The sequence below is a fragment of the Tinamus guttatus genome, unplaced genomic scaffold (genome assembly GCF_059628265.1).
Source record: "Tinamus guttatus ecotype Peru unplaced genomic scaffold, ASM5962826v1 Tinamus_guttatus_pri_ptg000732l, whole genome shotgun sequence".
Classification (NCBI taxonomy): Eukaryota; Metazoa; Chordata; class Aves; order Tinamiformes; family Tinamidae; genus Tinamus; species Tinamus guttatus.
This window is the reverse complement of record NW_028289266.1, coordinates 266,131-291,033: the sequence shown is the minus strand read 5'-3', so window position 1 is coordinate 291,033 and position 24,903 is coordinate 266,131. Positions and strand designations below refer to the sequence as shown.

General features: G+C 48.6%; 4 protein-coding genes across 4 annotated transcripts in view; 2 read left to right on the top strand and 2 right to left on the bottom strand.

The window, feature by feature from the left end:
* Positions 1-386: 386 nt before the first annotated feature.
* Positions 387-2,026, bottom strand: RPL27 (ribosomal protein L27). Its single transcript, XM_088537228.1, has 5 exons — positions 1,991-2,026; positions 1,749-1,831; positions 1,493-1,662; positions 1,093-1,203; positions 387-475 (listed from the first exon to the last, which is right to left on the bottom strand). Exons 2-5 carry the CDS (start codon positions 1,827-1,829, stop codon positions 427-429), a joined length of 411 nt encoding a protein of 136 aa, XP_088393354.1. The 5' UTR covers positions 1,830-1,831; positions 1,991-2,026; the 3' UTR covers positions 387-426.
* Positions 2,027-3,050: 1,024 nt separating this feature from the next.
* On the bottom strand, positions 3,051-6,460 carry RUNDC1 (RUN domain containing 1). The gene is made up of 5 exons (XM_088537143.1): positions 6,125-6,460; positions 5,560-5,718; positions 5,240-5,438; positions 4,874-4,981; positions 3,051-4,189 (listed from the first exon to the last, which is right to left on the bottom strand). The coding sequence occupies exons 1-5, from the start codon at positions 6,458-6,460 to the stop codon at positions 3,324-3,326; spliced, it is 1,668 nt and encodes a 555-aa protein (XP_088393269.1). The 3' UTR covers positions 3,051-3,323.
* Positions 6,461-6,884: 424 nt separating this feature from the next.
* On the top strand, positions 6,885-8,480 carry PTGES3L (prostaglandin E synthase 3 like). The gene is made up of 6 exons (XM_088537191.1): positions 6,885-6,962; positions 7,097-7,210; positions 7,314-7,380; positions 7,715-7,813; positions 8,105-8,194; positions 8,274-8,480. The coding sequence occupies exons 1-6, from the start codon at positions 6,955-6,957 to the stop codon at positions 8,478-8,480; spliced, it is 585 nt and encodes a 194-aa protein (XP_088393317.1). The 5' UTR covers positions 6,885-6,954.
* Positions 8,481-10,812: 2,332 nt separating this feature from the next.
* The window catches only part of MAP3K3 (mitogen-activated protein kinase kinase kinase 3), a 33,965-nt gene continuing 19,874 nt past the window's right edge, over positions 10,813-24,903 (top strand). Inside the window, exons 1-5 of the mRNA XM_088537226.1 lie at positions 10,813-11,011; positions 17,127-17,248; positions 17,621-17,710; positions 20,437-20,477; positions 24,639-24,738. Of these exons, the coding sequence (XP_088393352.1) occupies positions 11,008-11,011; positions 17,127-17,248; positions 17,621-17,710; positions 20,437-20,477; positions 24,639-24,738 (357 nt within the window). The 5' untranslated portion in view covers positions 10,813-11,007. The remainder of the gene's footprint in view (positions 11,012-17,126; positions 17,249-17,620; positions 17,711-20,436; positions 20,478-24,638; positions 24,739-24,903) is intronic.

Below are 24,903 nucleotides of genomic sequence, written 5' to 3'. Positions count from 1 at the left end.
GGCTCCCGCGGGGCCGTCACCGCAACGCGCCGGAGCCCTCCCGGCCCCCGCTCCCGGGAGCGGTGCCGGGAATTCAGCCCGCAGCTGCCGCCGCCGCTCTTGTCCCCTCCCCCGCCCTCCGAGTCCCGGGAAGTTCTAAAAAGCAGGAAAACGCCCCCCCCGCGCCCGGCTTCAGCAGCGGGAGGAGCGGGGCAGAGCAGCGTCCCTTAACCCGCTGCAAAGGAGCCGAAGTGCAGGACAGCGACACCTTTCACCCGTGTCAGGTTCTACACTGCTCCGTGACATCCTTTTAAATGTTCATAGGCTGAAACTAACTTGTGACGGAAACGTGAAGCCAGAAAGTATCACCAACGAAAAGGCCTTGTTTTCAGACAAGCAACAGCATGTTTTTTTGTAAACATTTATTGATGCAGCCTAAGTACAAGTTTAGAATCGGAGCTTCTGGAAGAACCACTTGTTCTTGCCGGTCTTGTATCTGGAAGAGAAGCAGGAGCGTCAGGAGACCCTCTGTGCTTGGCCAAGCGGGAGCAGCACAAACCCTGCGGAGCGGCGGCCATCCTGTCCCCGCATCGCAGCGCTCCCGCTACCCAACCCCAACTGATGTCCTCTCCTGCCCCTCTACCCTCTGCTCAAGGGCAGCTGCCAGCAGCCTCCAGAGGCACTTGGATCACCTCTGAACTGCAGGAGTTCCCACCCTGAGGAACAGGCTGCAGTTTCAGATATATTTTATTAGGAGCACCCCAGGTAAGCTGCACAGAGCTGGCACTCCTGGGCTTCGAGCCCCGTGTGCATCTCCCTGACGCGGCACAACCGCCTCCCGCGCAGCAGTTACGAACAGAGCGCAAAGGGAGGACGTCGACCTCCCAAGCTCCGGGCAGCCCCAGGCTGAGCTCGGCAGCTCCCAAGGAGACTGAGGCCCCAGGGCAGCCCCACGAGCCCTCGGCCTCCAGGGGAACAGCTCTGGGTGCGAAGCAACACGGGGCGCCCACGGGACCCCGGCTCCCACTCACAGGCGCTCCCAGGGGAGCGGCACAGAAGCATCATCTGAGGCACAAGCACTGCTAACACTGTAAAGACAACCGCAAAACTCACCTTTCCTCAAACTTCACCTTAGCTTCACGCCTCGCTTTGCGTTTTAATGCAGGGTCCCTGAACACATCCTTGTTGACAACTGTTTTGTCCAGAGGAATGTCAACGGAGTACCTGGGAAAAGAGTGGTGCGGTTGGGAACTGGCACAGCCAAGACCATCAGACCCACGTCCTAGCACAAGTCACATCCCTTCAGACTCCCCCGTCCTAGGGATGCACCAGCCCCGAGGCAGCTGGTAGCACCCAGTGCAGCACATAAAGGAAGGAGCTGCTTTCTGGAGAGCAGACAAGCTGGAGCCCCGTGTCCTGCAGCCCAGAGAAGCCAGAGCTGCAAAGGGAAGGAGAGACACAGGGGAAGGAGAGTGCGGCTGCCCCTGTGCGGGTCCCGACCGGCTGCACTCACCGCGTGGGCATGAGGTGGTTGTAGTTGTAGACCTTCACGAAAGACTTGATCTTGGAGCGCTTGGCGATCTTCTTCTTGCCCATGGCGGCTGTCACCTTGCGCGGGTAGCGGTCGATGCCGGCCACGAGTGCGTGGCTGTAGGGCCGGTCCGAGGTGCCGTCATCGATGTTCTGCAGGGGCCGGCGGTGAAGGAGGTCCCCCCGCGCCGCCCCGCGGCGCCGCCCCGCGGCGCCGCCGCCGCCCCCGCCGCACTCACCTTCACGATCACGGCCTTGCGGCCCGAGTAGCGGCCCGCCAGCACCAGCACCACCTTCCCCGGCTTCATGAACTTGCCCATGTCTGCGGGGACAGCGCGGCGCTCAGCGCCCGTCCGGGGCAGCCCAGACCCGCCCGCGCCGACGGCGCCGGATCCGCCCTCCCCTCCTCCTCCTCCTCCGCGCCGACGGCGCCGGATCCGCCTCCCCCCGCGCCGATGGCGCCGGATCCGCCGCCGCTCACCGAAGCTCCGCCGCCGATGGCGCCCGCGCAGGAAAAGGAAGGGCCCGGCGGCCTTCCGGCGCGTTTGCGCGTCATTTCCGCGGCCGAGCGCGAAGAGCGCATGCGCGGAAGCTCTACCCCCCCCCCTTTTACGCAGAGCGTTACCTGGCAACGGGCTGCGGCACCTCCCCCGCCCCCCCCCACCGGCCCCGTCACCTCCCGAACCAGCTCCCCTCCCCTCCCGCCCCGGTCCCGTCACCCCAACACTCCCCCTCCGTCCACCCCGGTCCCGTGACCCCCCCGCTCCTGTCACCCTCCCACCATCCCGTTCCCGTCACCTCCCCGCTCCTGTCACCCTCCCAACACCCCCCGCCCCGGTCCCATCACCCCAACACTCCCCCTCCGTCCACCCCGGTCCTGTCACCTCCCGAACCACCCCGCCCCCCATACACCCCATTCCCGTCACCCGCCCAGTCCTGTCACCCCGCCAACAAGCCCCCCCTCACGCCCGCTCCCATCCCCTTTCACAGCGCCCAGCCTGGCCCCACACGGAAGGCAGAGGAGACCAAAGGTACCAGCAGAGCTGCACGTCAATTAGAATCCCAAAACCACCATAAATATCACAGAGCCGCAGGAGCGAGCGGCCAACGTTGAACAAACATTAAGACACGTAATCGGAAAAAGATTTGTCCCGCGCAGACATTTGCAAAGCTGTTAACACGCCCGCCGCAGGCCCCAGGCACTCACACCGGGGTAGGGAAGGAGCTCAGGGACCTCACACAGAGCAGCCCAAATCTCAGTCTGGCCCTGGCAGCCTGAGGGCCATCGCATCCCCAATGACCCGTGGAGCAGCAGCATGGGAGGTGCATGGGCACCGCGGTCAGCACAACCTGCCTCCTGTTTCATTACATTTGCGTGGGGAAAAGCCAAACAAACCCTTGCACCAAGTGGCCAGGGCGGCCACCAGATTGCCTCACTCCTCCCACAAGGAGTCCCAACACTGTTTGGATCACAGGTTCAAGAAGGGATCACCCAGACACAGCACAGGTGCTACTGGGCACCCCCTCAGACCACCCAACACATTCAGTATTTTGGGACATCTGCTGATCAGTGAAGCAATTTTGCTATTCAGTGTTGCAGAAATAGGGCAAGGAGAAGTGCTGGGCAGTCCCCAGTCTCCAACATTTTCGCATGGGCAGCCTTGTAAAACACAGATTTCCAGCATCACTGTAAGATTACCCCCAAAGCAAATGCCAATTTCGAAGAGCCAAATATGTTTTTTTTAAAAAAGCCAGGCTTCCTGAACCCAGCAGCTGCCTACTTAGGGAATGTGGATGATCTCAGTAAAAACACATCAAAAAGCATCTTTGATGTTTTTCAGCTGCCGGACAGCCAGGTCAACTGGGAGGCTGAACTTCAAGTTGCTCAGGCGACTGAGGATGTTGAGCGCACTCTCAAAGCCCGTGTTCGCCATGTAGCTCCATGGCTGGTAGTGAGATTGCACCAGAGCTCCAGATTTGCAGATCAAGTTTACCCAGGAGACCAAACGCTGCTCATTTAATGCCATGCACACGAGGGCCTTCAGTTCAGAGTCCGCACTGCGCTTGAAAGGATCGTGCTCGGTGAGGACCGTGTGAATCGCTGTTAACAGGCTCTGTTTGGGGGTAACAGCAACTCCTCCTGTCACAGGCAAGGCAAAGGACTGGGAGAGCTTGCGAGCCGGCGATTCCACGAAGGCCTGTCCATTCTTAGCGTTGTAGTACTTGACAAAGAGTTCCCAGGGGTGCATGGTCTGTGGTGATGAGGTGAACGCAGGAATTAAGCACGCGATGGGCGCCAGCACCAGGCTCATGCCTTGAGAGGAGGCGTAGAGCCCGTGAGCCATGAGGTCTCGCAGAGCGATGGTCAGCTCCTTCCGTACAGCGAGAGTCAGCTCATCCCTCCCTCCTAAGGGAATGTCCTGCATGCTGGAGTAGCTGATAACGTGATCTTCCTGCTGCTGTTTCATTGCCAGTTGCCTCACGCGCTCCACGGACAGCTCAAGTTTCTTGATCAAGGGGGAATAGTCCTTGTCAGCCTGGTCCTTCTGCCAGAGTGTGCGAGGAATCTGACCAGTAGCGCAACCGAACTGACTCACAGCAAATATCTGCAGGACGGCAAGCATGCGACGCATGAGGTGCAGGCCAGTTTCTCGCATCTTTCTTGCATCTTCTGGATTCACTAATTAAGTTAGAAAAGAAAAAAAAAACTCTGATTTAGGTGATTAAGGAATAATCTTATCTCTGCCCTTTCACACACAAAGGAATACAAGTGTCTGCTCCTTCTCCACCAGATCCTGCATCTGCTTAGGAGTTTCTGGCAGTAGAACTGATGCCACCGCTTCCAGTTTCACAGCACTGAGGCCAACCAGAAAATGAAGTACAAAACACAGCCCATTCTCAACCATCAGGTCTGTCTCAAATCCCACAGCAGAGGAGAAATCCCACGGCAGCTTTTCCAGTGGGCACATGCAGTCAAATCAAGGCCTATGCTGAAGGAGACCACTGGCTACTTTAAAGAACTTAACAGTGTAGGCCAAAGGCATGTGCAATACAAAACTGCTCCACCTGTCTGCACTTTGTGCTGATATTCCAAAGTCCTTCTACTCCTGAACTCAGCTAAAGACCAGTCCCATCCCTCTGAGCCACATATATTCAGGGATGGGGAGCACTAATGATCCTGTGCAAGTAGGGGAAAGGAATTGGACACAGACCTTCTGCCAGAGGGATCAGGAAAGAGCAGAAACCAAGAGCCAGGAAGACAGCAAAGCAAAGTGAAGGTGACCAAGCACCAGTTCATGCGAGCTGAACAGCAAAGGAAAGGCAGGGGAGCCGTGCTGAGAGCTCAGAGACCAGCAGGGCCCACCTCTATTTCCAGAAGATCGTGAATTTGCTTTGTAGGAGCCACTGCCATCTTTTCTGCCTGAACAGTCACAGTGCCCATCTTCTGCCTTACCAGGGCTCCCAACTTCATCTGGAACAAGAAATCCATATTATTATTTCACATTGCTGTAAATCTAGGCTGCACATCCTCAATGTTAATGTCAATATTCCCTTAAACTTCTCTACATCTTGCGGGTCAGTCTCAAGTTCTCCTCACCATCATCTTAGAGACTGGAACTTCCAAAAGACCTTCCTATGTCTTCTGACATCTGTGGCCTCCCACCTCATAACTATATGAGGGAATTACAAAGCAATTTGATCTGCTTGCCCAAATATAATTCAGACTGACCCTGAATGAAGTTGATGAACATTTCAAGATCCCTTATTTGCGTCTTGAGTTGTTCCACCAGCTGCTCCTTCACTCTGGCTGGATTAACAATTTGTGCTATGGCAGTGTCCACACGCTGTCGCAGCTCCTCTGGAGAGAGCATTGCAATATCTTCATTCAAGTCCATGTCCAGCTTCTTTATTAACTCATCTATAATCATCTGCAAAACACAGCAGTGAGAAGCACAAGGCCACTGTGCAGCCCATGAGCTCCAGACCACCCCAGAGTCTGTAAGAGGCTCCTGAATGCGGAGAAAGGAGTAGGGGACGAGGGGGCCTTACCCGCTGCCTTTCCATGACCACAGACTGTGGCAGAGAATCATAGTTGCCTTCCTGGTAAGCAAACGTCTCCAGGTCATCCAGCTGCGTCTTGAGCTGCAGGATCAACTCTCTTTGCTTTTCCTTCTGGACCTCAGTTTGCTCCTGCTTCTCTTCCTCACTCTGAAACAAAGTTTTTGGCAAACAAGGGCAAACATTGACCACTGCAGCCAAACCTAGCGCCCAGCATCACTGTATAGGGAGGTTTTGCTCCAGCCCATGCCCTTCCCCAGCACGCACTGCTGTGTGCTGTTCCCGGCAGAGGGTTTGCTCGCACACTGAGGCGCAGGAGCCACCAGTCATCTCATCCCCAGGGAAGAGCCCTGGTGCCTCCTGTGCCCCGTGCAGCCCCTCATGCTGCTGAACGCGCCGGTGCGAGTGCCAAGACGGAGGAAACACAGACGTGCCCCAGAGCGAAGTGTAAAGACACGGCCACGGAGGCTGCCGCGGGAAGGGCCCGCACTCAGCCAGGGCACAACCGCGCTCGCCGCGGCCCCGGGAAGACGCCGGGCCGGGCAGGGCCACTCACCGGGGCGCCGCCGAGCCCATGCGGCAGCGGCGCGGGGCAGCCGCGGAAGGCGAAGTCCTCGAGGTCGCGCAGCAGGCGCTGCTGCTCAGCGGGCCCGGCCCGCGCCACCTGCCGCAGCCGGAACTGAACCTGCGCGAAGTGCGAGGCCAGCGCCAGCAGCGCCCCGTGAAGCCGCCGCCGCTCCGCCCGCAGCCGCGGAACTGACCGCGGCGACCCGCCCGCCGCCGCCTCCTCCTCTTCCTCCTCCGCCTCCTCCTCCGCCGCCGTCGCGGCCGATACGGCGCCTACGGGCGCCCAGCGCTCCCCGGGGCCCAGCGGGCCGCCCTCCGCCTCCATGGCTGCTACCGGCGCCGCCGCACGGCCGCCATCTTCCTGACGTGACGTGACGCGACACGTCGGGGACCCGCGGCGGCCCCGTGTGGCGCGGAGGCACCGCGGCGCCCCCGTGCGGCGCGGCGGCGCGCAGCACCCCGGCACCGCGGCGCCCCACTACAGCACCGCGGCGCCCCCGTGCGGTGCGGTGGCACCCCGGCACCGCAGCCCCCCACTACAGCACCGCGGCGCCCCCGTGCGGCGCGGCGGCGCGCGGCACCCCAGGGGGCACCGGGGACACCGCGGGGCAGCGCCCCGCCACCCCCTGCGCCCCCAGAGCGGCACCGTGATCCCGCGGCCCCGGGACGGCGGGGCGGGGGGGCTGGTGGTCAGTGTCCCGGCTCCAGGCGCCGCTCTCGGAGGGGGTGGGGGTCCCGGGGCGGCGCTGCGGCCGGTCGGTGGCCGGGCCGCGCCCCCGGCCCGAAATAGCGCGGGGCGGGGCGGAGCGGAGCGGCGACATGGCGAGGTGAGTGCGGGCACCCGCTGCCTGAAGAGGGCCCGGGGGAGAGGCCGCGGCCCGGGGTTTTATCGGTGTCCCGGGAGCCGCGGTCCGCAGTGGAGCCGGACTCGGGGCACCCGCCAGGTCGTGCGTTCCCCAAGGCAACCGGCCAAGACGCTGTGGTACGACCGCCCACGCTACGTGTTCCTCGAGTTCTGCGTGGAGGACAGCCGTGACGTGCAGGTGTCCATCGAGGAGCAGCGGCTCGTGTTCAGGTGGGGCCAGCAGCGCACGGGGCGGCGGGGGCGGCAGGGCTCGCCGGACAGGCGGGGGGGGCCTGTGGCCTCATACGCCTGGGCTCGGGTCGTGTCTCGGCAGCTGCCGCAACGCGGACGGAGTGCACTTCTACAACGAGATCGAGCTGTACGCCCGCGTGAACTCCAAGGTGAGCCCTCTCTCTCACGCAGGACCTGCAAACCGGGCTGGCCCGGCCCGTGGTGCAGAGCCACGCGCCTCCAGCCGCTCCGACACAGCCTGCAGCGGCGATCCATGCATCCCAGTGGGCAGCACTGCCTTTCCCAAAGCGGCTGGGGGAGCACATTGGAGAGCCCTGGCTCTGCATTTGCCACCGCTCCCAGCACAGCCTGGGCCAGAAACATCCCCTCTGCATGGCTCTGCACACCCCAGAGCTGGAACCCAGCCAGGCGCCTGCCCTGGCCATGCTGGTGAGCGGGCAGGGCTGAGCGGACGCTCCGGTGACGCCTCCCGCTCTCCCGCAGGACTCGCAGGAGAGGCGCTCTGACCGCTCCATCACTTGCTTCATTAGGAAGTGGAAGGAGAAAGTGGCCTGGCCTCGCATCACCAAGGAGAACATCAAGGTGCGCAGGCCAGTTCCAGGACATGGCGGGCCCTGTCCCAGACCAGCTCTGTGCTCATGCAGCACCTCCCGGCTCCTCGGGGAGCCTTCGGCTGGTGCCGCTGCCCACACTGGCACCCCAGTGCAGAGCTCACAGAGCCGGGCTGCAGGCAGGGTCAGGGCCTGTGGGATGGACACACATTCCCATTCCTATCTATTTCCATGCCCAGGGGCTGGGATGGCTGTGCCATGACATGCCCTGTCGGGTCTGGCTTGCCCATCTGCCTGCTAAGGATCCTCTCTGTGCCCGCAGCCGGCCTGGCTTTCAGTGGACTTCGACAACTGGCGGGACTGGGAGGGAGACGAGGAGGTGGAGAGGGCCATGGTGGAGCAATATGCAGAGGTGAGGTGCCGCAGGGCCGGGCGCTGCGCGGGGAAGCGGTGGGTGCCCAGCGACCGCACGGCCCTTGTTCCCTGCCCAGCTCCTGCAGAAGGTGACGGACAAAGGTCCCCCCCCAACCATGGACGACCTCGACGTGAGTAGAGCCAAGGGGCTGCGTCCCCCACCCAGCAGCACCTGCAGCAGCTTCAGCCCCAGCTGCCTCCTCTCTCCCTGCAGGACGACGTCTGAGGGCAGCCGCAGCATGAGCCCTGGTGCCCGGGAGCCGCACGCTTTGCTCTGGCGGTGACACGGGGGCACGGGGATGGTCAATAAACGTGAAGCTTCCTCACACCCAGCAGAAGTCAAGGCTGTAGCTGGTACTTTCATGTCTCCTCTGAAGATTTATCGGGATTATTTGCTCCACATCCTCCCAGAAGTTTTTTTTTCTTGTTACTCCTGTTTAGCATGTCTGGCTGTGCAATGTAATGAAGTCTTGCTAAAGGACAAGGCACAACCTGGTGACTACCAAATTAGAGAAAATAATAATAAGATGGCATAGCGATTAAGAGATTGGGAATAGATGCCAGGAGTTAAATCCCAAAGGTCCACTCCTGTTTCCTCTGCGACTTCTGAAGAGTCACAGGTTTTCCATGCAGTGCTCTTAAGATGCTTAAATCCCTAAGATGGGACAGTGTTTCTTGCTTCATGCTCTTTTATGGCGTTAAACAATTAAGCCTCTATAAAGTTCCTTATTTATAAGTGGTCTAACTGATCTCACTATGTACGTATTAGTTCTGCTAAGTAACTTCAGGTTGAAAAATTAAGTAGGTTTTGTATCTGCCGTTCACAGAAATTAAGCCTTTGTTCTCAAAAGTATTACATTTTAAAGGATGTGGGCAACCTATGTGGAAAACCACAAAATACCAGTTTGTACCATGTTATGGTAAAATGGATGGCCTGACTCTTGTGCTCAAAAGTAGCATAGTATTAAGTAGATAGTAAAGTTTTCAAAAATGACTTTTTCATGCAATAGGACTCTTAGCAGGACTTCAACTATGAATTTTCTGTGGCTCCAAATAAGAAACTGGAAGACAGACAAAAAAATACATTGGAGGTGAGGTGACAATAAAGTGTTTTAACATCAGAGCTAGTGCTGTAGGGAGTTGATACTGAATTTCTTAAGTCCTAGTCCCATTTAAACCTTTCAGTAGTGATCCTAGCACACGCATATGCACAAAAGTGTGTGATAATCGAATCTGAGCAAAAGAGGGGGCTTCACAATACAAGAGATTGGAACACATTAAGCACTTGATGACTTTAAACAGTAAGAAATAGAGAGGAGGTGAAACGCAACAACAGAAAGTGCAAGGGGGGTAAGTTTAGGGGCAAGAATAAATTTGCAAAGGTTGCTAAGAGTTTATTACTTGGAAGTGACTGAGGAAATGAAGGTAGATTTATTGGTTGGTAAAGGATAAATGAACTACACTGAGGCTGCGAAAAAAATATGTAGAAAAGTTAAGGGGAAAAAGTTAAGGCTTAAGGGGAATAGTGATACTGCCATGCAGGAGAAATGAATTCAGATAGGAGCAAGGACAGAAAAAGGCTTTCAAGAAGATACTACAAATATCAAGCTGGTATTATAAAAAGAGAATGGCTTACTTGTCTTTTACAAATGAAACCTGCAAGGAGATACGATTATTGTCTTGCTGTATTAGCCAGGAAAACATCAGGGAATGGAAAGAGAGTATTTAAATTGAAGGATAATCTTGAAATGAAAACAAATGGCTACCAGCTGGACATGACTAATTCTAGACAGAAAAACTAAAATCTTATTTTACCTTCAGACAGATCCCTAAATTACACTCAACTTGTTAGTGTCATAGCATCACTGTCATTGCTCTTGAATTTTCTGCATCTGTTTAATGCAACACTTAAGTGCAACAGAATTTGCCTCCCTTCAGGAATGATGTGTATGTCGGCAGGGATAGCTCTAAGTGCTGGGGTTAGATTAGATGATGATAGTCTTTGTCTTAAAATTTGTGAAAACCCCCTTAATACCAAGGGGCCTATGTCAGTTATGAGATTTTCTTTTTTTCCTTCCCCTAAGTCATTTTTGGAGCAGGAAGAAATTATTTGAGCATATCAGGAGCAAAAAATTGAGTGAATTAGTGAGTGTAGGGGAGAGCTGTGCTCTGTAGGAGCAGGAGAGGAGAGGGGAGGGTTGTGGCCCTGCTCTAGCGTGACCCGGTTTCTGTCCCCAAAGTGGTTTATATTAATGGTGACCGGGGGCGGGACAGTTGCGGTGCTCGTCATCATGATTGTCAGGGATGGGAGGCGTGGCCTCGGATGCTGCCCCGCCTTTCGGCCGCGAGGGGGCGGGGACAGCCCCGATTGGCAGCGAGCAGGCGGGCGGAGGGGGGCGGGTTCGGCGCCGCGGCTGGCGGCGCGCCGATTGGCGGGCGGCGCCGTCGCGTGGGTGTCTCGGCGGCGGCCATTGGCGGGCGGCGGCGGGTCGGCCCCTGTGATTGGCAGGCGGGCAGGCGGCGGGTGCGCGGCGGCGCCCGCCGAGCGGTTTGTTTTGCTCGCGCGGCCGCGGGCGCCCTGAGGCGGCGGCGGGGAGCGCCCGGGACCGCCCCTGCCCCCCGCCCGCCTCCCCCTCCCCGCCGCCGCGGGGGCGGCCGCAGCGGCGCCCGCCGGAAGCAGACGGCGGCGCGGGGCCTGGGAATGTGGCGGCGGCCGTGAGCCCTCCCCTTCGGCCTGGCCGCCATGGAGCCGCGGCGGTGACAGCCCCGTACCTCAGCGCGCCGCGCGCGCGGCCCGGCCTGGCTGCCGCCATGGGTAAGAGCGGGGCCCGGGAGGGGGGCGGGCGGCAGAGCGGTGTCGCAGTTGCCGTAGCCGCCGCGGAACCGTTAAATTCATCCGGGTGATGCGGCCTGCGCCGCTCCTGGCGGGGGGGACGCGGGACCCGCCGCCTCCTTGAGCCCTGGGAAGGGTCTCCGTGCGCGGGTGAGCGGCTCCTGCCCCCAAAGCAGAGGGGCCGCAGGGCCGCATTGGTCGCGGGGCTCCGAGTTTAGTGCTTCTTTATACCTCCCCCCTACCAACTTGGTTTTCTGAGACTCCTCTATCCAGTTCACATAACTCTTATATCGTGAATTCGTAAAGTATTGCAAGTTTTGCAGAAAATGCAGTGTTTGATTGCATGAAGTGAAGCAACTTTATTTCCTTTGTGCCCGCAATTGGCCCAGCTGCAGCCATTACCAAAACAAGTTCGGAGCTTGCTTTGATTCTGGAAATAGAACAGATGGGTCTAGATCCAGGAGCGGGCTTCCTTTAGGAAAAGCAGCTTCGTGTTGTCCAGTCCACTGGCTCCTCTGGGCATCCTTGCACTCTCTGTAGTTGCGAAGGAAGGAGCTCTATCCCTGGTGGGAATTGCACTTACGTTTCCAAAGACGTGAGTGCCAAACGAGAAGCTCCCGGGCCTTCCATAAGCTGTTGAACCAACAGGTTGCTCCTGAGGGGAATGATCTTATCCTGATCGATTATGCCACGACCAAATCTTACACAGAACTATAGGGAACAGGCTGTATTGTGTTATACTTCCATCTTGTTCTTCATAAACTGATGAGGGATAGGGGGCCGGATAGCAGTAAGTTAATGGCATTGCAGCTTGTCCTAAGTGCACTGATGCAGCCGAGCTGCTCCCACAGTAGCTCCCTGTGCGTTTCCCACAGCAGAGCTTCTCAGCGCTCTTAAAATGCCCCCGCTTGCCTCCCTTGCAGAGAAACAGGGAAAGAGGCATCTGGGCTGAAGGTTTGTGGCAGGCCTAGGATGAAATGCCCAGTGCAGGCCCAGCTGCAGCCCAGTCTTTCCCTCGATGTGCTCTTTTTTCCTGCCTGTGTCACTTCCTTCCCTTGGCTCCCGCACTTGCCTGTAAAGCAGCGCTCGGGCGCTGCTGCTCTGACAGCCCGGCTGGCGGGGGGAGGGTAGGAGCTCTGAATTACAGCTCGGTTCCAGTTTAAACCCTGGCCCTTTGGGTTTTTTTGGAGTTTCTGGGTGAGAAGAGGTCCCCAAGATACATAGAACATGTACCAGCTTCCCAGAGAGACTCTGATTTTTCTTTTTAATCTATTTAAGAAAATGATTTGCAGTTCCTTAAAACATAGGTGCATAAAAGCATTTTTGTTATCGCTAAGGCTCTGTTGCAAAATACCTCATGGCTCATTTAGTGGCATATGAGGAAGGACAGAAAATGAAACTTCTTCAAAACTTTTATTTTCCAAGCTTTAATAAGTACTCCATTTCTATTCCTAACCTGTGAAATGTACTTATTGGCCCTGGATCTTCTAATTATTTGTACAATCAACTTGCTATTGCAACTGTAGACAACAGACAAACATTTGTTTTGTTCACCTTTGCCTTTTTAAACAAACATTAGTGGCATCACATCATCTATTATCATGCTATATGAAATAGCGTGCCGCTTTATAGGGGTTTACAGACTTCCTGTTTTTACCAATGTGCAGATGCTTTTGCTCTGTTCGTTTGAACTTTGTGATTTTGTTTTTCAAAACTTATTTCCATTTCTGCCTTAGAAAATACACTGACTTGCTCAGACTTGGGTAATAAACCACGCGTTTGTTGAAATAAATGCTTTATGGAGGGCAATAGCTTTTTCTGTGAGTAGCAATTCCCCTTTATCGATGTTATAAAAATCCTTGAGTGTAGTTTTTAAAACATGAAAAGCATTTCCTGGACAACATCTTTCCCGCACAAAGCAGAACTGTGTTTCCCAGATCTACTGGAGACCTAGTGAAACAGGGTCTCTCAGTGCATTCCCAAAATTGCTTGTTTTTCGTTTGTAATAACTTTTGTATTGTGTGATTAATGTGATGCTGCTGTGCATGCTGCTTTGCTGCTTTAAAGTCAATCTATAGAAATCCTGCATTTTGATGGAAGTAAAGAAGCATTCATGCTTCCCGAGGTTAAATCCATTACAATGCAAACCTAAATGCAAACTTTTTTCCGTACACAAACTCAGATCAATATTTGGTTTTTATTTTACACTACCTCATCAGCATAAGGATGAATTATAGAATAGTTTGTTTTAGCTGTGTGTGTGTGTGTGTGTGTGTGTGTGTGTGTGTGTATATATATACATATACACACACATACATATATTTGCATAAGAGATGGAAGATCACCTGCAGGCTTTCAAAGCCTTTATCAATACTTACTGCTGTGAGTGAATGCAGCTATCAATGCTAACTGCAGTATGGTGGCTTGCAAAGTGCTGTGGTCCCTTTGAAAGCTGCAGCCTGGAGCTTAAACGTGCCAGATTTTTTAATGGGCTTCTAATACTGAATGTTTAAACGTATGGCAATGAACAAATGTCAAATGTGCGTTTGTTCACTTCAGCCAAGTCTCCAGGTCTCTTTAAAATGAGCACTAAGCAGGAAGTGAGAGTCGAGCTTAAATATGTCCTTCCAAGTTGTTGCACTACGAACATACCTTGGGCACCACAGTCACGTTGGTTTATGTTATTCAGCACTTGTACAGAGTGATTGCAGCAGGGGTTCCCAGTCTGGGTCCTGCTGCTGTGCTGTGATTCTGCCACAAACCGGGTGCCTAGGTGTTATCTCATGAGCTCCCTCTAAAACTAGGTTCACTCTTTTTCTTTTTTTTTTTTTTAATTCTTCCTATTGGGGGTGAGTGGGGCATTAAACTGGTCATTAAAGTGGTCATTCTGCAGTAGAAAAAAAATGTATTCAACTGCTGCTGAATTCATCTGGTAAACAAATCAGGAGAGAGACACCTAATCTCTTGTTACTGGTACCAGTATAAAACAATATGCAAGAGAACAATACATTACTTTTTTTTTTTCTGTTAAGAAGTTTAGAAGTGACTTGAACAGGGTAGTTGGGGAACAGAAAGTGCCTTCAGAGCATCTGCCCAGAGCTCCATCAACCTGCTTTGTTGCATTAAGTGTTCCTGTTTGTGTGGATGTAAGTAAGATTTCCCCATTAACACTTGTCTACTCAGAAAACAGAGTAAGTGATATATAGAGATAGAGATATAGACCTTCAAGTGCTAGGGCTTAGAGGCTTACCAGATGCTGCTTTGGAGAGTTTAATGTCTCAGTGTATTGTAAAGTTGCAGGTTGTCTCGGCCAGTAATAAATTTGTCATGTAACGGAGCTACTATGTGCACCACGAGATACATAAGTGGTTAGTTGACTCTTCCCTCTGCCCAGTTGCTCACACAAACGAGACTTTGAAACCTGTCTGATTTGCATGTGCAACTTAGGCTTTGGAATCAACTGGGCATCTCGCTTGGGAATACATAACTTCTTTTTAGTTTTGAATGGCATGTTCTACCCTCTGGATACAGTTTCTCACTCATAGACTTATTCTTTGATTGACTTGATTTCTTCTCGTGAGTGCTCAGTTATAAACTGCCTTCAAAGCTGTTTTGCTGCTTGCCCAAAGGAACCCTGACTGTCTGCCAAGACAAGCTCCTCTTCATCCTCCTGGTATCTGGCCAAACCCAAAACACACTGTAGTGGAAAACTCGCATCCCAGCTCTTCCCAGTGTGTTTGGGTGGTAGCCGCTCCAGGGTTATGCCAGTCCATAACTTGTAGTATTTGGTCGTGTAAAGCTATGGTCTTAGTTTGCCACATGACCAAAAGATTAGGCTTAATATCAAACAAAATGAAAGAATATGGATAAATTAGACACATTTCCATAAGGTAAAAGTTGAAACATTTGATTGTAAAGCTGGAAACGACAACAACAAGAGTCCTGTTAGCTACCTGGAACTTTGACTTCATTCACAACTGTTTTTTTCATGTTTTCCTCCCACAAGGGGTTACTTAGTGCTGAGATACATCCTAGCAATTATTTCCTTTGGCTGATGTGGTTTTTGAAAAGCAACCTCTTGCTTTGGTAGTGTTACTTATACCCCTCGTCTCTTTTGCATGCAATTGGAATTTCAAGGAATACTCTCCCTTCTCTGCTACAATGTCGTTATTGTCTCCTCTGGCTTTTCTTGGACAGTAGAGGTTTGGTGGGTTTTGTTTTTTTAAATGACTTTATTTTCCCTGCTCTGCTTTCCTCTTTTAAAGTATTTTAATTTCAATTAACAGCTCCTGCAAATGCACAGGGAGAATGCTTTCCTTTCATGTCTGCAGCAGTAGAACTGTTGTTTCTGTTTTTTTGTGTAGTGCTCATTAGTGCCCACAAATCACTGGGCAGATTGTGGAATTTATAAAATGTGATCAGTTTATGCCTTAAGGAGTAATACACCTTGTTAACATCCTGAAAATCTTGTTCCTGCCACGAAGGTGTGTAGGGAGTGGATGCTGTTCGTATCCCATAGGCATCATTTTGAGGTATTGCAAAGTTTTAATTTTATTTATTCATTGATAAATTATGAGTTCTATTGGCTTCATAAAATGTAAGTGAGCTTTATTAAGAGATGTCTGTTAACAAATGCCTAATGTGAAATTGCAGAAACATGTAGTCCCAGCAAGTCCCTTTTATAGAGAAATACACGTGCAAGCTGGTCCGTCATTTCATGCACAGAGACTGTTCCCAGGTTGTTGCTTGTAAATGTGAACTGCTAAGCAGCTAAATCAGTGTCCTGAGTCAAGAACAGATAGGTATAGTTGGTATTTTTTAAATCAAGCTTTTGATTATTAACAGATTATCCTAAAAAAAAAAAAAAGTTCATTTATTTCAGTTCAAGCATGCCCAAATAATATGGACTTTCTGGAGGAAGGAGGAATTGGATCTATCAAGTGCTGCACACCTAGATAACTCATTCCAGTGGGATGCGATAACATTGTCTATGCATTTGCATTTTCCTCACTTTCAAATGTTTCCATTATCCAAAAAAAAAAAAAAAGAGATTTCATTCCAAACGGCTAGTAAGGGCCAGCCAAACCCTTGCAGAGAGGACAGATTCTTCGTTAGGGCTTCTTCAGAGTTGGTCTGGTCTCTGATTCAAAATTCATGCCCTGATATCAGGGGCATGAATTTTATAACTGAGCACAGCACAGTTGCTAAGGAAACAACACTTTATCCCTGAAAACTGAGTCTTGATGTGAAACACCAGCTTAGCAATGCAGTAGACACAAGTATGTCAATAACAGATCCTCTAAGTCATATTATCTGATGCTACTTTCTTACATTGATGGCACGGTGCCTAGGAGCAAAGCAGCTAGCACAGGCCTGGTTTGAACCAAACGCCACGTGCCAGCTTTTCCCTCTTACAGTATCAAGCAATTTAGAATTGTTTTGCTTCCAAAAGCAAAGGATTGTTTTCAGTCACTCTTAAGCACAATCTTTTATCATATTAGCTTCCATCACAGACCAGTTACTGTGCATTTCTCCTTTTTTTTTTCCTCTAATGGTTTTGAACTTGAAGATATATTCAAAGATAATTCTTTGTCCCAATTTTCCCCAATTTGTCCCAATTTTTCTTTTTCCATTTTCTTTCTATTGGTGATAGTCTCTTCTACCAGCAAGCAAGACTTTTAAGGTAACAGAATATAAAATTGGAAGGAACAAATGCTTAGTTTTTTTTTTTTTCTTGGCAGAAGGACATCCCTTCCTAAATGACTCAATGATGATCCAATAAATCTAAGTCATGCTGTATGTTGTGAACCTCTTTTAACAGAACCCAGGGTTGGAGACATTTGGTCTGAGCCTTTACTATGGCCAGATCATTTTGCAACTTTGGACGGATGACTTGAACCTTATCCGTCTGTTTACTGCTCTGTGAAATTAGGTTGAGTTTATTGGATGTTTTTTATGACTAAATGAAATTATAGGTTATTTGCGAAGCTCTCTACAAAAGATTGCCTTTCTATGAGACAGTGGAAAGCAAGAGCAGGAATGGTAAAGTTGATATTCACACAGGCAACTTAACTGCGGAAATTCTCATTGATCGCAGATGAACAAGAGGCCTTGAACTCCATCATGAAGGACCTGGTAGCGCTCCAGATGGGCCGTCGTCACAGGCTGACTGGATTCGATACCATGAAGAATAAAGACACTGCTCACTCCAACAAGCAGGTAACAAGCTACTTACTGAGACTTGAAATCGTTCCCTGGAAGCAGAAGGGCTGAAATAGGGTGGCAGTGAATCTTATGCTTGTGTTCTGCCCTGTGCTTTTGGCAGCTGGCATCACAGTGAGATTAGCCCCCTATTCTGTTTGCTCAGGTCATGTTACTAGGTGGGTATCTTTGTCATTTGCTTGTCTTCTGGGACTGAAGATGATAGAGATTTTGTAATTTGAACAGCTTAGAATTCTGCCTTCCTCCCGCATAAATCTTGGATGGAGTGTGATGCATATAGACAGCTAAGTTTACCACGTGATTTTCTTGCTTTGCAGTCCATGCTGCCTCTTTTTCAAGTAATGACTTTTTTTATTTATTTATTTAAAGAAAAAACACAATGCCAGCAGTCCGCCCCTCTTGACCAGCTCTGCAATAACAAACCAATGTGCCTCTGCAGTAGATGAAAAAAAAATTCCGGTAAGAAAACTGGCTTCCAGTTCAATGTTAGCAATTATAAGCCAGGCACATGTTTTTGAAACTGTGTACAGTGACCTTTAAAGAGTTTTCAAGCAGGTGTGGGAGGCCAGGAAAGGTTTCATTTACTGACTGCCATGTAGCTATAGGATGCGAAATGGGTTAATTGAAAAGACTGATTTAAATGAAACTATAATAAATTTGCTTCACACAGTGAAAAAAGGAAATACGTCTTTACAGGCCTCTGAATATAGGTAGCATCCTTAAAGGGAAGGATTGTCTGGAATTACTCAGTTGTATGAAAGACGGGAATGAAACTAACCTTCATTTGCGTAAGGGGATGTGAGGTCCATTTTCAAAAAGAAATACTTTTCCCAAGGTAATAAAGTGGCAGGCCCAGTACTTCAGATTTTCCCTAGTTTCATTTTATGTTCTTGGAGACTTCCTTCATAGAGAAAACAATTGTTTTGACTTTCTGGTGGAAAGGAAAGACAGAAAAATACAGCCCTGTCAGTGCTGCATTTTATTTGACCAAAATAGTTCAATGTAAAAGGAGCAATTTCAGTCGAGATATGTTTGTCCATTATTGCTTTGGAAGGATTAAATCGAGTTAATTGAAATTAGACTAAGGTTAAACAGAGAAGTTGCCTAGTTCCACTTGTCTCCTTATTACAGGCTTAAGCTTTTTGGAGGCAAGCTTTAAATGTCTTGACTGTCTCTTTCTTATTCTTTGTCTGCTCATAATCTGCTTGTTCAGCTGGGATCTGGGAATTCCTTGAGCGTGCTGGACAAATCCATCGGTGGAGTAGTACAAAATCCTTTCCAAATCACTCTGAGGCATAAATTCAGAGATGTCTTAAATCAAAGTCTGTAATCAGTCTGTATGATAACCCGTTGCAGAAGTGGAATACTAAAGCACCAGATCTGGATTTGCATTCTTGCACATCCCTTAGGACAGCTTATGTGAGTTCCTCTATAACTGCATTTTCAGAGGAAATTAAGAGCGAGATGTTTAATTCCTCTAGTTTCTCTGTGAAGCATAAACACCAAGATTACTTTGAATACCTTTCCTTAGGTCTCTGAGAAATAGACATAAATGGCCAGTGTCCAATCATTTTGAAAAAATCATCCAGGGGTAGAGGCCAAATAGTGTTACTGCCAGTGATTTTTTTCCCCCTTCCTTTTGTTACAAATTAGAGGTTTAAAAGGGAGCGATGAAATTGAAAGACTTGGTTTACCTAGGTACCAGGAAGTAGAAGAGGGGTTTCCATGCAGCCTTGAAAAAGTTTTAGGGATGTTTAATTTTAACCAGACAGAAGGCAGTTTTTGTCACTTAGCGTTTTCAACGTTTGTATATCACGAGGCCAGAAATTTAATTAAAATCACTTTTGTTTAATTTCATCCAAATCATCCTGTTTATTTTGCTTGTACTGAACTACTTAGAATTGCATGACAAAAATGAAGGTGTAGAGCCTTTCTTCCAGACAGTCCTATTATAAAGACATCATTTCTCCATCTGTCGTGCCTAAGACTCCTCTTTTTTTTTCATCAGCAGCTGGCTGGAAGGCATCTTTTATAGCTTATTACCCCTATACTGTTTGTTGCTTAATTTCCTTTACTGCTCAATCAAAATGAGAGCTCTCTAAAATTTGCTTTATTTTGATGGCTTTCTCTAGTAGATTCTTATTCTTCTCACATCTGAGAAAACAGCTTTGGTAAAGTTGATGTGTAAATTACCCACCTGCGAATTATTGTCGCGCTGATTGGAAAGCTCGTTTGTCATGATCAATTATGTGCTGACAGCCCTGCTGCAGGAATACTGTGTACTCACAGTGATTGCATGGGTCCCTTTGAACTGCATTCTTGACCACTAGGCCTGCCAGATATTTCCTCTAGCTAAAGAGCATTTCCTGGCCACATTTTTTTGAAGTTCCTAGATGTATGATTGCCTATTGTCTAAGGCTTTCACAGATGGCTTAATCTACTCCAATCACATAAATTGTGCAGCAGAAATTATGGAGCCTTATCAGAGCAGATTTTTCCCTTTTATTTTTATCTTTGTGACCTAAATTGGGATTTCAACTTTGATCTCCAGAGTTGAAAGTTCATAGTGTTGACTCTTCCGTGATACGTAGCATCTTCTGAGTTTACAGCATGATGTACAGGTTATATGGTTAGTGCTTTTAACCATCTGTCAATATGGCCGGTGACCCCTTTGTACTTTAAAGGATGACACAGTTAATTTGTTGGCAATTTCATAGTAAAGGCAGAGTTTTTGCAAATGCAGATGCTGTATCTGTTTCTCTTTTGTGCCGAGAAAGTCATGCTTGCTCAAAGAAAAGTGGCATTAGTTAGAGTCTATTTCAGTCTTCTTCTATACAGTATTAAAGATGGATTAAACTTTTTATATAGTTAAAATATATTTCAATGTCCTCTTATTTCAGTGCCAATTAATAAAAATTATGTTGTTCCCACCCCATTCCATGGAGGCATTCTATGATGGGCCCTTATTTTAAACTCAAATCAAAGAGAACTTACTAGTAGCAAGTCAAATGGTCAAGATGGGTTCTGTAATTGCAGAAGACTTGTGATTGTGGTACACATCCTTTTAATTTTAAATTGCCTTAATTTGTGTTTGAGCCTTTAAAATCATATAGCTTCTTCGCATGCTTTGTTATATATGTCAAAGTCTCTCATAATGAAGTAACCTTTTGTTCTCTCTTGTGCAGAATGATGTAAGGATAAAGTTTGAACATAATGGGGAAAGACGGTAAGTCTGTTTTTGCTACTTTGCCTGAAACTTTGCATAGAAGAATAACTGGATAAGGTTATTGTCCTTTGGACCAAAAAAAACAAACAGAAAAAGGTTGATATGATAAATGTGTTCTGCTTTGCAAGAGGCACACTTAAGTGAGTTTTTAAAACTTCTTTCTCTTTAAATTCAGCCTGATAGTCTCTTTATTTTAGAGACGTTCCCTTTTTGTTTCATTTAACTAAAAACAAATGAAACTGATCAAACGGGCTTCATTCTTTTCTAGTTTCTCACTTCCTGATGATCTATCACTATTACTGTCCTGCTGTGACTGAGCACCAGATATGGCACAGGAAGGTTTTTTTTTTTCATTGGCCTAAAAATTTCCATGTTGTTTCCTCTAATACTTGGTTTTAAGACACATCTTTTACGAAAACCAGAACTGTATTAGCATTTATGTGTTTACAGTGTTGTTTCCAATGAATAAAATTTAGTTAAGTCCTTCAGTTTCCTTGCAGGGACATGAGAATCTTTTTGCTGAAATAACATACCTTTCACAAAAGTAAAATGTAAGTGTTTTATGAATTGTATTATTCCAGACACAAGATCATGCCTGAAGGTTAGAAGGTCCCCTTCAGTCACCAACTTTTAATCTGTCCTTCAGAAAGGTCTCGTGAAAACTTGTGCATTTATCATGCGTTTATCAGATCACATTTATCACCAACAAAAGGAATAGATCTGATTTAATGTATGAAGGCGAAATTTGTGTGCTTGGTTACAGTTTCAAGAAATTAAATAATAAACCAGTGAAGCCCATTGTTTCTAAGTCAGTTCAGAGTGTTGCTAATGCCCAGGCCTCCATTTGAGGATATGTTTTAATGCGCACGCTCCCTGATGGACTCAAATTTGGAGTGTGGTGTTAGTTATAGCTCACTATTAATATAGGAGCAACTGTGAAATGCAAATGTTTTATCAGTGAGAATTACTTGAGGACCTAATGGATGCCTAAAAGTTTCAAATATGTCCCAGAAAGCCCCTTATTTCCCTTCTAATTGAGAGAAAATCTTTATATTGTTATAGCTCCTCAATGGCTGTGAGAACATAAGGGAAGCCTGCAGGCTTGTTTGCAGCTTCCTCAAGGCTCTTGTTTAGCTCTTTTTGAGAGTGGGGGGAAAAGGAGATCTTGATGTTATATTCCAGTTGCCTTTTTCTGAAGAAATTAATTGGATTGTAATTGTGAACTTTTATGTTAGTCCACATTACTTCGTGTGAGAATCCTTGGCTTTCTGCCTTCCCAGACAACAGAAACGACAAGAATTTGTGGTTTCATGATATCTTAAAAAAAAAAAAAAAAAAAAAAAGGCATTTTTATGTTTGATACAGGACAAGTGGTATGCGCATATCCTAACAGCATATTGCTGACTGGGTTGCTTACACTCCCCAGCATCCTCCTTTGTCAAATTGAGGGATTTTTTTTACAATAGAAAGCAGAGGGGGGAGCTTTTGTTGTTGTTGTTGCTACTGCAGGCTTTGGGAATGGCACATAAATTCTTCCTCAAAAAATCAAACTGTTTCACTCACCAAAGTCTTGCGCAGTGAATTTGGTCACTAAGAAAGATGGGACTTATTGGTGCATGAGGAGAAAATTCAGAAGCAATCATAGCTGTCATGTACTGCACACTTAGAAAAGTGCAGAGAAAAGGACCCACTGCCAATGTCAAAGGCATCGTGGGGACTACAGCAGAGCTGCTGTGACCTGTCACAGCTACCGCGCTGTGACAAGGGACATTGGAAGGGAAGTCTTGTGACCGCTCTACTGTCGTCCTACCTGCCCTTGCCAAGCGAGGGCATTTAAGATAGCACAGAGCTCCGGGGAGAAGAAAGGTTTTTCTGAAGTAGCATTAAAATGAAAAGGGTGATTGTGTGTTAGTCTAATTATGCAGTTACGCTTGCCTGAATTCCCCATTCCCAAAGTGGTATGCAGTTACAGACAGCAAGCTTGCACTGAGAATGTAAGTGTGTGTGTTTGGTTTCAGAGGAGCTGCCAGGCCTAACCACAAATATTTAAGGTGGTCAGGCAGGAATGGGTTCCTTAAACCCTGAAGTCCATGATTTTGTGTTAGAAAAGTGCACAGAGTTTTTAAACTAATAGAATTTGTGGCACCTGAGAACAGCTCTGCTTTTTAATGCCCTGAGTATAGAATGGAAGCCTTTATAAGGGACTTCAGTTCAACCAAGAGCCAAATTACATTTGTACAGTGCCAGAGTACTGTAATTTAACTGATGGGTTTTTTAGTAATATGTAGAAAATGTTATTGTGGGCTGCTTTTTCAGCAAGGACAATTATTTCCGGATAGCTGAATGCTGTAGGACCGGTAGCAAGATGAACCTTTCCTGGGAAGGGGCTGAGGAGTCCAACTAACTTCAGAGCTGTTTAAAGCAAAAGCAACATATAGTGAAAGGCTGCTGAGTGCTGGCAAAATGTGCTGGATTGACGTTTTGGAAAGTGCCTCCTGTCCAAAAGGCAGGTTCAGCAGAAACTCTGTGAGCTTCCCCAGAGAGAGTTTGGGATTTCGCTGTACTGAAACAAAGAGTCGTCCCTGTGAACGAGACAGGTCTTGGGTTTCTGTGGTCTGCTCATGTCTTCCTATTTCGACCTGGTGGCAAAATTGCCAAGTGGGGCTGAATGATTGCAGTTTTTATGGCAATCCTTGAGGCATGAGGAGCTGCGCTAGTGCAGGTTGTTTCAAGTTGCAGCTGTGAGTGATCCACAGCTTTGCAATGGTCAGTTGCTGTCAACTGTGTCCCAAAGCGGCTCAGCCAGGAGTCCGTGTGGTCTTCTGGACCTTGCAGAAGCAGACGATGAGATGATTAGAAGTCCAGGGCAAATGAGCCCCAAAGCAGGAAAAAATATCCATCAGGGCCTCATGCAGCAAAAAGAGCAGTTTTCTGAACATTAGACATCCATGGTTTGCTAAAATATGGCCTAGTGGGTTGTAAGCTGTGGTTTACATTTGAATCTTTGGTTTCTTGACCCAGCATTTTCTTCACTTGCTGATTTGTGCTCTGAAAAAGGGGAAAATAGTCTGTTTTCCTTGCTTTCAAGGTAGGGACTTTCTGAGTACTTGGCGAGTTCCTACAGAAGAACATTCCAGCAAAATAAACAGTCGTAGAAGCTTTGCTGGAGCTTCATGTTGCTTCTTTGCCTAGCGCCATGTAGTTTTTATTCCTAGACAGGCCAAACAATCGTAAATACTGAAGAGTGAAAACTATGCTGTCTTTTTCTGAAAATCGTGCCTATGCCGCAGGATTTTGCTGGGTTCCCCTAGGATGGCTCTGCCAGTTGCCATCTGGATTTCTGGCTTTTTTGCAGCCGTGTGTGTACATTAGTCTCAAACTACCTGTCATTCAACTGGCAAGGAAATAGCTGAATGTTATAACTGGTATGTCAGGAGGTCTGGGCTCAGAGAAAGCAGTCAGGATGATTTACATTTGTGCAAGATTTCTCCTGCGAGATAGGTGGTGGAGGTGCCCAGAGATACATTACCCATGAACACCCAAGAAAAATATCTTGTGAATTTTATTTTAAATGTTTCTTTTCTACTGAGGTAGGGAGGAAGCACGAGGGGGTTGAGACAGATAAGAATATTCTGTATTATGGCAGTGTTTTCGGGCAGCTGTGCTCTGATATCACAGCTGAAGCAATCTGTAGGTTTTGATTCATTAGGTCTCATTAGGTCCTGTAGGACTCTGTACATTTTGATTCATTAAGTCTAAAACAACAAAACAAAATTGAAAAGAAAGAGAAAGAAAGAACAACAAATGTAACAGTTGCGCACAGTTGATTTGGCTTCAGCTCTTGACAAAAATGTCCAAGCTGCGTTGCGCGTGGTTTGAAGGATAGCTGCAAAGACAGTGTCGTGGTCCTGCGGTTTGGGTGTTTGAAGCTGTGGCCTGGACTTGCAGAACAGCCTCTGAGGAGGGAATGTCACAGACCAACCCTGGGGTGCAGATTTTCAGCTCCCTTTGTGAGTTCCTGCTGATACCGGCTTGCAAGGACTAACTTGCTGTGAGCATGTTTGTTGAAACCTTTATTTCTTTTAAATAATTCTCCCGTCTAACTTGATTGTGTGGTCAGGTACATCTCTTGATTCAATCAGTGATTCCTTTTCCTTCCAGAATTATCCCGTTTGTCCGTCCCGTGCGCTATGAAGATGTGCAACAGAAAGTGAAGACAGCATTTGGCCAGCCGCTGGACCTCCACTACATGAACAACGAGGTAAGAGGGTTGTTATCAATGCTCAAAACACATTGCAATATGATAATAATGCTCAAAATGCATTGTGTCTGTTAACTATAATCAATTTTTTTTGGATTACCTGCTCCAGACACCTCGGCCTTCCCTTATTTTTGTTTTTTGTCATGGTGTTACATCCCTCATGAA

Bases quoted from the DNA above. Each gene is read 5' to 3' on its own strand.
- RPL27 (XM_088537228.1), bottom strand. From the start codon at position 1,829: ATGGGCAAGTTCATGAAGCCGGGGAAGGTGGTGCTGGTGCTGGCGGGC. The intron at 1,663-1,748 runs GTGAGTGCGGCG...CGGCCCCTGCAG, and splicing joins GCAAGGCCGTGATCGTGAAG to AACATCGATGACGGCACCTC. The intron at 476-1,092 runs GTGAGTTTTGCG...CTTCTCTTCCAG, and splicing joins AAGGTGAAGTTTGAGGAAAG to ATACAAGACCGGCAAGAACA.
- RUNDC1 (XM_088537143.1), bottom strand. From the start codon at position 6,460: ATGGAGGCGGAGGGCGGCCCGCTGGGCCCCGGGGAGCGCTGGGCGCCC. The intron at 5,719-6,124 runs GTGAGTGGCCCT...ACTTTGTTTCAG, and splicing joins ATGGGCTCGGCGGCGCCCCG to AGTGAGGAAGAGAAGCAGGA. The intron at 4,190-4,873 runs GTGGGCCCTGCT...TAACTTAATTAG, and splicing joins ACGATCTTCTGGAAATAGAG to TGAATCCAGAAGATGCAAGA.
- PTGES3L (XM_088537191.1), top strand. The intron at 7,381-7,714 runs GTGAGCCCTCTC...GCTCTCCCGCAG, and splicing joins ACGCCCGCGTGAACTCCAAG to GACTCGCAGGAGAGGCGCTC. The intron at 8,195-8,273 runs GTGAGGTGCCGC...TTCCCTGCCCAG, and splicing joins TGGTGGAGCAATATGCAGAG to CTCCTGCAGAAGGTGACGGA.